Source organism: Cyanistes caeruleus, chromosome 14, assembly GCF_971803275.1.
Source record: "Cyanistes caeruleus chromosome 14, bCyaCae1.hap1.1, whole genome shotgun sequence".
NCBI lineage: Eukaryota > Metazoa > Chordata > Aves > Passeriformes > Paridae > Cyanistes > Cyanistes caeruleus.
The window spans coordinates 7,930,860-7,940,728 of record NC_141714.1 but is presented as its reverse complement, the minus strand read 5'-3'; the positions used below and the strand labels follow the sequence as shown (position 1 = coordinate 7,940,728).

General features: G+C 46.4%; 3 protein-coding genes across 9 annotated transcripts in view; 1 reads left to right on the top strand and 2 right to left on the bottom strand.

Annotated features, from left to right (window-relative positions):
- HMGB3 (high mobility group box 3) overlaps positions 1-166 on the bottom strand; it is a 41,668-nt gene extending 41,502 nt beyond the window's left edge. Inside the window, exon 1 of the mRNA XM_086850584.1 lies at positions 6-166. The gene's annotated coding sequence lies outside the window, so the exon portion shown is untranslated. The remainder of the gene's footprint in view (positions 1-5) is intronic.
- A 44-nt stretch (positions 167-210) lies between these two features.
- CD99L2 (CD99 molecule like 2) overlaps positions 211-9,869 on the top strand; it is a 48,729-nt gene continuing 39,070 nt past the window's right edge. For 5 of the 6 annotated variants that reach the window (XM_086850576.1, XM_086850578.1, XM_086850577.1 and 2 more), the window contains exon 1: positions 224-371. In XM_086850576.1, coding sequence (XP_086706702.1) covers positions 314-371 — 58 coding nt within the window. In that variant the 5' untranslated portion in view covers positions 224-313. Of the gene's footprint in view, positions 372-9,869 lie in introns of all 6 variants that reach the window. The other variant, XM_086850575.1, reaches the window with a different exon arrangement.
- Positions 998-9,869, bottom strand: part of MTMR1 (myotubularin related protein 1) — a 74,661-nt gene continuing 65,789 nt past the window's right edge. The window contains exons 17-18 of one of the 2 annotated variants that reach the window (XM_086850543.1): positions 1,638-1,762; positions 998-1,277 (exon numbers count right to left, since the gene is read on the bottom strand). In XM_086850543.1, the coding sequence (XP_086706669.1) occupies positions 1,682-1,762 (81 nt within the window). In that variant the 3' untranslated portion in view covers positions 998-1,277; positions 1,638-1,681. The remainder of the gene's footprint in view (positions 1,278-1,637; positions 1,763-9,869) is intronic. The other variant, XM_086850545.1, reaches the window with a different exon arrangement.

Below are 9,869 nucleotides of genomic sequence, written 5' to 3'. Positions count from 1 at the left end.
CTCACCGCTCGGGTGAACAGATGTGGGACTGACGCCGGCAGAAGCCTCACTCACGCCCGACGGAAGGATGTGCGCCAAGACCGCGATTTCAGCGAGAGGAAAAAGCCTTCAGGCGCCGAGGCTCGGCCATCCCCCGGGGGCCGCAGAGTCCCCTCGCAGACACCCCTCCCCTCCCCTCCGTGGGGCAGGGGCGGGGGCACGGCCCGAAGGGGAGGGCGGGGGGCGGTGGCGCGGAGCGCCCGCCCCTCACAGCCGCGTCCCGCCCCGGTGGAGACGGGAGCTGAGCCCGAGGCAGACGCAGCCCCTCCGCGCCATGGCCGGCCGCCGGCTCCTGGGGCTGCTCCTGGCCTTCTCCGCGGTGTTGGCCGCAGGTAGGGCGGCCCGGCGCGGGCTTGTCACGGCGGGGCGGCGGTGGGAGGGGGCGGCCCGGAGGGAGAGGGGGTCCCGGGGGGTGCGGTGCGGTGCGGTGTGCGCATGATCGCTCCGCCGGGCCCGGCCTAGAACGGCGGACCCCCGTCCCCGGCCAGGGTCACCCTCCGAGATGCTTCCCCCGAGGTTTGCAGGGGTTGCGGCCCCCTCGCCGTGGGGGCTTCTCGGGCTGGATATTCTTCCTGGTAGCACGGAGCCTGCCCCGGTGGGGCTCACGGGGACGGAGAGATGCGCCCCGAGGACGGGCCCCAGCTGGGAGGATGCATCCCCGATTGATCGCCTCGGGCAAGGGGCTGCACCCTTGGGCCCCACCCTGCGCAGAGCATCCCGACTCCGCAGTGGATGGCGGGGTGCCAGCCTGTACATCAGGGCTGGGCCACAGACGATCCTTGTTCCCCCTCCTTCTCCCGACCCTCACCCTGGGCTCTGCCCGCCTCCGGCCCCTGCTCCCCGCGTTCGCCATGGGGCCCATCCTGCACCGGTACCCACAGGCAGGGCGGCTCGAGCCCTGCGTTAGGTGACAGTGCTGGTGACGGACGCGTTTCGGAAAGCAGCGTCTGCCTTCGGGTGACAGTGTTAGAGCGATGTTTAAGATGTGCCATGCTGCAGGCATAAAGCTCTGTGGCAGCCTGGGGCTCAGCTAATCCTAAACAGAGGCAGCCGTGGAGTCACCGTGAAAGGAATTTGGGTTTGTCTCTCTCAGCTCACTGAGTTGTTGGATTAGTGGATTCTCTGTGTGACCCAAATTTGTCAGGCTGCTGGTGGTATTTTCACCCTTTTTTTGTCCCAGTGTTATTTCTGTAGATCAGGATAGTCTAACCCAGAAATCGGTCCCAGCTGAGCAGCAACTAGGAAGGAAAAAAAAGAAATACTATTTTTAGGAGGGTGGGGAGGAAGAAATTAAGATCAATGCAAAGCTTACCAAAACTCTGTCTCCTTAAAAAACCCAACAGTACTCTTAAAAAGATGTGTGTTTGAATTGAAAAGAAAGGTCCTTCTAAAAGTTATACAGAGAAAATAGATAGCAATTATGTAAAAGGCCTCAGGAAATTTTTTCTAAACAAAAACCCCACCAAGCGCAGACTGGTTGGAAGATATCAGCATCAAAGCAGAGAGCAAACTGAACCCCCAAGCAGTTTTTGCTGTTGGAATAGATTAGGTTTTCCATGACTCAGCCTGGAATTAGTTTGTTTGCATTTGGTACTTACCTGTTTGTGCACCTGGAACGGTAACAGTGTCGTACAGAGTTGTGTTATACTGACCAGGTTAGCGGCTGCATTTTTAATTGATGGATATCAGTTTGGCAGGCAGAGCTGAGATGGTGCATAAAATCCTGATTTTAGGTTAAAATAAAAAAATCTGATTAGTCAGTACTAAAGCTATTTGCATTCTGTGTTGTTTGCAGTGTGGGCAAACAAAAACGCTGTTCTGTTTCATTTTGTAGCTCTTGGGCTGCAGAGTCCATCTCTTAAATATCCTTGCCTGTGTTTGTAACAAAATGAATTTCACTGAAACATGCATAAGTTATTCCTGCCAGCATGAGGCTTCACAGGTAATTGAACAACATTGAGTTTTATCTCCTCTCCAAACTGCTTTAAACTGCCACTCCATGCAATCACTGTGTAAGGGGAGGCGGGCTCTGCCCTTGCCTCCCTTCCCGTGCAGAACCTTGCCGACATGGGACACACCAAACCGAGGTGCTGATGTGTGGCACAGCCTTTCCACGTGGCCTCTGGTTCCATCCCCAGTGTATTCCAGCAGTGGCACTCCCAATCCATGGGTGGGTGCCCACTCCTCCTGCTCTCTCTCTCTCTCTATTCCAAATATGTTGGAACAGCTTTCCAGCATCCTGAGAGAGCCTTGGGAGCCCTTCCCCAACTGACCACTGACCTGGCCTTTTGGGTACCAGCACAACCTCCCTGCCATCATTCTGTAAATAACAGGTGGTGGGAAGGCAGTGGGTTTCCCAGGCAGGGCATTCTATGCCATTTCTTCAGAACAGCAGCAATAGAAATCACACTTCTTCACTGCCTCTATTCCCCAGCTTTTTTTTTTTTTTCCTTCTTGTTCTGAAACAGTTGCTCCAGCAGTGCTGAAGACAAGCTGTGGGCAGCCCAGTTTCTTGGAAGCTCAGAGATTTACAAATTACCAAGAACTAAGGATAATAAACAAAAATACTTAGCATGATTCCTGCAACTGTGTTCCAGATCCACTACTGACACAAGACTGATCTGTGTCTTGTCTGGGACAGTCCAGTAAAGCAGGGGCAAACTTCACTTTTTCATTGAAAAAAATTGGTTTGGCTTTCTCTTTGATCAAATTCTAGTGCTTTTCCCTTCATTCATGGCTATGTGCTTCAGTGCCCCATCAGTGGGCTATCAGACACAGCTGTGCTGCATCCATCTGTGCCTCCAAACTGCCGCTACCCACAGCCTGTCTGCCTGTGGCTGCTGTGCTGGAAACCAGCATTAATTATAGGGTACCAACTATTTGCAAGTGCAAATGCTGTAGCCAGAGGCAAGCATTCCCTATGCCAGCACATTGCATGGTGCTTTAAATTCATGGATCTGTGACTTTCCCAAAATGTAGTTATGTTTCATGTTTATGAGTCATGCAGGGTTAACCACATGTTTGTGGAAAACAGTAAGAGTGAAACAATAAACTTTCCACTCTTGTTATTTTCCCCTTTCCTGTCCTCAGTCCCATAAGCCAGTACAGAAATGCATTGATGCGTTTTCATCGAAAGCTTGCAAATTTGACATCTGAGGGCTTTTCAGAAGGAGCACAAGGTTTCCTCTCGCAGGCCAGGCAGAAGGGGCACATGCAGTTTTTGTGCTTTATGTTTTGTAAGAAAATGTTGAAGAAAAACTTCACTCTACAAATGATGATATGAGCAGTTGAGCATGCCCTCCAAAGTTGCCGTCTCAGCACTGACAAGCTGTGTTGTCATCTGTGTCTTCATAGGTGGCATCTTACAGATCACCTCTCCTCTCAAGTGTGACTACCAGCACCCACCAGCTGTGGGTGGGTTATATATAGCTAATTATGCTATCTAATATTGCTTTCAATATTGTAATTATAATAATTACTTAAATGTGAAAGTAATATTAGACAGTATAATTAGCTATATATAACTGTTGCACAGTAATATTAGACAGTCTAATTAGCTGTATATAACTGTTGCACAGATGGCTGCAGTCACTGTGGGCAGCTCCCTTGCACCACCTCCACACCACCGTGCCCAATGGAGAGCATGGAAAAAACAGAAAGGAGCCACCTCTTTTCCACATGTTTTTTTAGGTGTCTGGACTCTGCTTTGCACTGGGCAGCCATGGTTGCAGCTGGCAGAAAAGGGGTGCCAGTGCCAGGTGACCCTGTGTCTCTGTGTCCCATCACTTGCTAGGGTCACTTGCCATGGATTTTCCAGATGAGTTGCAGGGAGGAATTACTTGGAGTAGAAGAGAAAGGCTTGGTTTGGTATTGTTGTCAAAACTGAAGGAGATAGTAACATTGTATAAAGCTGTTAAAAAGCTTTGTTACAATAGATTGCGTTTTAAAGTTATAATTACCAGGTATCAGTGACAAGTCAAAGTAATACATTTAAAGAATAATTTTTACTTAGATAATTAAAGACATTAGATGTCTTTAGTGTGTATGACAGTGGGAGAAGCCAAATTGGTTTTCTCACAAATTATCTCTGATCTCTGAACACATATGCATTAATTAAATGTGCATAAGATATTTATGTACATAGCTGTGGAAATAATTAATTTCCATGGTTCTACCTGTACTTTAAAACTTTTTCTTCTATCAACCTAAGTGATATGTGCATGGAAATGGCTGTTTAACTCTTGAGTTTTTTCTCTCTGCTACAAAAATATGATCGTTTTCTTACATCTGTTGCAAACATTTCAGCCCTTAAAGCTCATAAACCAGAAGAGTCTATTGATCTCCTTAGTTGACTAGAATAAACTTTCAAAACTACTTTAAACCCAAATTTGTTTTCTTCTTGGAAGAATATCTGTTGGAGGTTTAACTTTAACTTTACAATTAACTAAAGGAAAAACAGGGCTTTTATTAGACATTGCTTCTGAAGCCACTCTATTGAAAAAACATATGTTTAAAAAACTATGTAACACTGATGGCAAAGAGAAAAGCTTTGCAATAATTCCTTTGTTAGCTGATTGATACAATTCACAATTAGTGGAAGTGCTCAAATAAGGAAAGTGGGAGAAGATGAATGTCGGACATTAAAATGTAGAACATGAAAGGACTTTGAAAGGGAAACTTTAAAGTTGGGGGTCCAGATGCTGGAGTAACTGGCTGTGATTTAGGATGTGAGCACAGGAATGTGACTGCTGAGGGAACACTTTTGAGAAGAAAACAGAGTCCATGGTTGCAGCTGGCAGAAAAGGGGTGCCAGTGCCAGGTGACCCTGTGTCTCTGTGTCCCATCACTTGCTAGGGTCATGTCATGGGTTTAAACCAGTAACTAAAAAAAATTACTTCTTTCTTGCTGTGAGATATGGATTAGAACAAGAGCAAAACAGGCTTAAAACTTAAAAGGAATAAAGAAAGTTTATTAACAAACTACAATAATAAGAACACCAGAATAAACTTCCAGAAAACCCTTTTTATCCCCTACTACCCACCATTCCTTTGTTCACATGACAACAGAGACAAAAACTTTGGAACTTTAGTGGTTGAAACAGTCCCAATTCCTGCTACAGTCTTTTCATCAGTTTTTGTAGAGAAACAAAAGTATCTTCCTGTTAATCTATGGAGTGTCTCACGAGAAAACTATTTCTGCTATAGTTTTCTATTGCCCTGATGTCAGCTGCCCAGAAATGCTTCATCAGAGCTCACTCCTCCTATTTCACATCACTCTGAGGTGTGTTATGGGCCATAAGTCTAGGGATATCATTTTAAGGATGAGTTATTCAAAGGCAAAAGTCTTCTTCATCTGTCTCTGTGAGCTTCACTAGAAAACAGTTTTCTCATTGCCCCCCAAGGCTTCAAATTTTCGCTTCACTCTATTCTAGCACTTTACTGTATCACAATCACTCTACGTTTTACTCAAAATTTACACTTTGAACACTCTATTCCTCCCTATATACTGTCATGAATTAAAGGAGTTTTTTCAAGACCTTATTGTCCATTTCCATAGCCTCAACAGAAAAGTATTTTCAGCTTATAAAGCATCTCCTTATTCTCTACCTTTTCTGAAGCTTCTTTTCTTTACGGTCTCTGATAGTTTATAAAGTCTCTTTACATGTTGATTACTCTATTTTTCTCTCTCTGGATAAAAAGATTAATCTGCAAGTCTCATCTGGGTAATGAAAAAGGGTTAAAATCTTGCCCAGGCTTTTGTAGATGGTTCTGTGACTTCTGCTGGAGCAGGAGCTGGAGCTGTCTGCTATAGAAAATTCCTCATGGCTGCTCTGGAGAGTGTGGTCGCTGTCTCAGCACGCCGCAGGTCCAGAGCTTTTTTTCCTTTCTTTACTCAGCAGTCTCTGGTGAATTTTGTCACGGCAAAAACTGCAGCTTAGCCAAGAACCGGCCTGGCCCGGCCAGAGCCCGGAGCAAGCCCCCACAGGCCCCATCTCCCCGCCGGGAGACGCGGCAGGCTCAGCGGGAGGCCAGCCGGAGCTCTGTTACCTTTCACAGCCAGGAAACAAAGAGAACAAGAGTGCTCTGACTTTACATCATAAGGTAGGGTTCATAAGTTGATCCCACTTTTCAATGGTCAAAACTGCTGTCAATTCCCAGTAATGACCGATAATTGGTCAGGAGAAAAGACTCCCATCAGTCCCCAGCAGCTTCAACTTCCTTAGCTCCCAAAACCACCTTAAAGGTAAAGTCACCCCATGACAGGTCACTTGCCATGGATTTTCCAGATGAGTTGCCCAGTAGCCATGGCAAAGAGAGAGGTGAGTACTGCCTCTGCACTCACAGGGATTTCAGTGGAACTGCTCAGGATCGGCTTTGGGTTTGATCTTCTGAGAGCTCAGCCTGCTGGTGCGATGAGGCTGAAGTTAATGCTAATATATATTTAAGAAACTGCCTTGCAGTCACTCCAAAATCCTTTTCCTTTGCTTTTCAACCTTGTCTAGGGAACACGGAAACTTGCTGTGGGAGGAGAACTGGGGCCACAGGCAGAAAGCTGATGCTGAGTGTGAGCTCTGTTTCCCAACCACATGAGCAGCATCTTCAGGGAAATGGATGGCCAGGTTGCTGTAGGGATCTGGTGCAGTCACCACATAAAAGTGTAAAAAACCCAAAGCAAGCAAAACCAGAGGCATTGGCAAGATTTTGGAGATGGTAGCTCAGACAGGGAGGAAGGATGCCGTGAACAGCATCATTCTGCTGTTGAAAGGCTGTGCAGGCTGGTACAGGGTTGTCTCCAGCAAATAAGGTGCTGGGGAAAGAGAGATGCTCAGACAGAGTTTTGCTTGCCCTTAGAAATGCTCTCTGTGCCCATCACAAAGAAGTCTGGGTAACAAGAACTTGTCAGAGTTAGAATAATCTTACTCAAATACTTCTTCAGAAGGACATGCTCCAGGTTGGGTGTTTAGGGGTAACTTAAGTTCTGGCTCTGGGAGGGTAGAAGGCAAAAGCTAAACAAGCAGAAGAGGTTTCCAGCCTCAGTTTTAGATGGCAAAAGAGGTGCTTGTGCTGAAGAACAAATATTAGATAGCAGATAAGATTTTGAACAGCACATTAGTCTGTGTCCATAAAGTTTTGTCTGCTGACAAACATGTTCTTTTAGGGGCAGGAGCTTAGGGAATGCCTCTATCTTAATGTTGGATCTCTATATGATCTTGCTGTGGGGTGAACTTGAGCAGCTTGGTGGATGTCTCTGTGGTGACCAGACACCTCCATTCAGGTGTTCCTGCTACTGCAGGACTTGGGTCATCTTTCCAGACAGTAAAATCTGAGTGAAAACAATGCCAGACTAATATAGACTCATTTAGAGTAAAAACCTCCCCAGGTCCCATCCTACCATCTGTTACACAGCCTTCCTCTTGGAGCTTTGCTTAGTTTCCATCACAGAGCCTGCAGAAGTAGAAAGACCCAGAAATGGTGCAACTTCATGTAGCACATTTTCTCACCCTAGAAGTTCTTTTGGCCAGAGAATCACAGAATCAGTTACGTTGGAAAAGACCTATGAGGTCATTGTGTCCAACCTGTGACCAAAGACCACCATGTCAACCACACAATGGCACTGAGTGCAACATCTAGTCTCTTAAACATCTCAAGGGACAGTGCCTCCACTGTCTCTCTGTGCAGTCCATTCCAATGTTTAATCATGTTTTCTGTGGAGAAATTCCTCCTAATGTCCAACCTAAAATCACCATGCAACCAATGTTATGCCAATGTAATTCTAGACAGAAGAGGTTGTATGCCCCAAAATCAAACCATCCCATCCAGGGTGATGTTTCCAGCTGGTGCAAGCCTTCTCTGAGCCCCTGCTTTGTGACCTAGCCACAGGCTGGATTCTGCTCCAGGTGCTTCTGCTGGGGTGGGTGTTTAACCTGGCCCCACTGTCCAGGCCCCAGCTACTGGTGCTGGTGACACACTGTCTCTTGCACTGTCAAGAGACACTGAGCCCATGCCATGCAGTTCTGTGTAATTTTTTGAGGAAACTGGAATTTCTTATTTCCAACCACCACCTTCTCCTGCCCCAGGACAGCAATAAGCTTTGAGCTCATTATGCTTTTAAAAACACCCACAGATCCCAAACATGTCTTTCACTTTATGCAGAAAATAGAGTATTTTTAAGTGAGGTTAAACATATATTTAAAAAGATAGTGTATTCCTTCTTTCTTCTTTGTAATGATGGTCTTAACTGGGTGAATTATTTATACTTTCACAGAGAAAATCTCAGCCATGACAGTTTGCAAACAGTTGGGTTTGTAAGTGTTGGTGCTATTTCCTCTCTAAGAAGGGTCAAAGAGAGTGAGAGACCTGTTGCTGGACTTCTCTGTGAGCTCACTGAGCACCTAGTTTTATGTTGAAATTATTTCATGCCACATTAATAGCAAAGAGTGCTCTGATTATAAGGAGAGAGGCAAGTACTGCCTCTGCACTCACAGGGATTTCAGCGGAGCTAAAATCTATTCCTCTGGTGGTGGGGATGAAGATCCCCATGCTGGGTATGGGAAGTAGCAGAAGCTACATATTGTACCCCAAACTCCCCTTTTCAGTGCCTTCTCCAGGTTCCTCTATGAAAGCAAGGAGCCAAACTCACCTCATTGAAAACAAGCTGTTGGAAAAGGCTGAGGGATGTGGCACAGCTTCTCTTGCTGTGGGTGAACCAGGAGAGGTAGTTTCACAGCTGCCAGCTGGGTGGTTAAAAATCACCACCAGTTCCTGCACCATCTGCTCAGAATTATCTCTCTTGCTGCTTCCTACTTGGAGGGTGCAACTCCCCACCCTACTGTCTCTCCATGCTGGCTCCTTCCCATGGCAGCACCTCCTGGATCTGGGATGCTCCAGGAGCAGCAGAGCTGGATGACCCAGAGCACACGGGGAGGTGATGTGGGAAGGCAGGAACAGCAGTGGACAGGCAGGAGCCCTGCAGTGCAGCTGTCGTGACAGCGCAGACAGATGCCATCAGCCAGAGGAGAAGGCTGAATCCTCCATGCTCTCCCAGAGCCCTGCTCCATATGTCAGCATTACCTGAGTATTCATTCACACTACTGCTCTGTTTCTGATTTTAAATAACACAATACAACAGGAGCATCACATCCCAAGTGATGTTTTACTGTGTAATTCCCTATTTACCTACTTTTAACTACACACCTCCTCTTGATTTTTATCTGATGAAAACAATCTCTTTCCACTAGTAAGCAGGTGATAAGCATTTAATCTCCTGCTTCAGTATTCTTTGGGCTCCTGCATCACTGACTTTGTCATCAGTCGTTCTGCACTGAGTTATGAACAAAATGCTTTTCGTGCCACAATTTGTTGACTAGTTTTTGTAAACAGACATTTTTGGCAATAGGCAAATTTGTAGTCATTGCTTAATGTGTAAGCAGAAATCAAATGGCTAATGTGAATGTACATTGTAATCTTTCAGGGTGGACAGCAGGCAGGAAAACATGGAAGTAGCTGTTGTGGTGTAAATCCCAGCTGGCAACTCAGGTCCACACAGCCATTTTCTCACTCCCACCATGTCAGGATGGGGGAAAGAATTGGAAAGGTAAAAGTGAGAAAACTCGTGGGTTGAGATAAAGGCAGTTTAACAGGTAAAGCAAACCATTCCTCACTTCCAATGGCAGGCAGGTGCTCAGCCATCCTCAGGACAGCAGGGCTTCATCACCTGTAACAATGACTTGGGAAGACAAACACCATCACTCCAAATCTCCCCTCTTCCTCCTTCTCCCCAGCTCTATATGCTGGGCATGGTGCCATATGGGCTGGGATATCCCCTGGGTC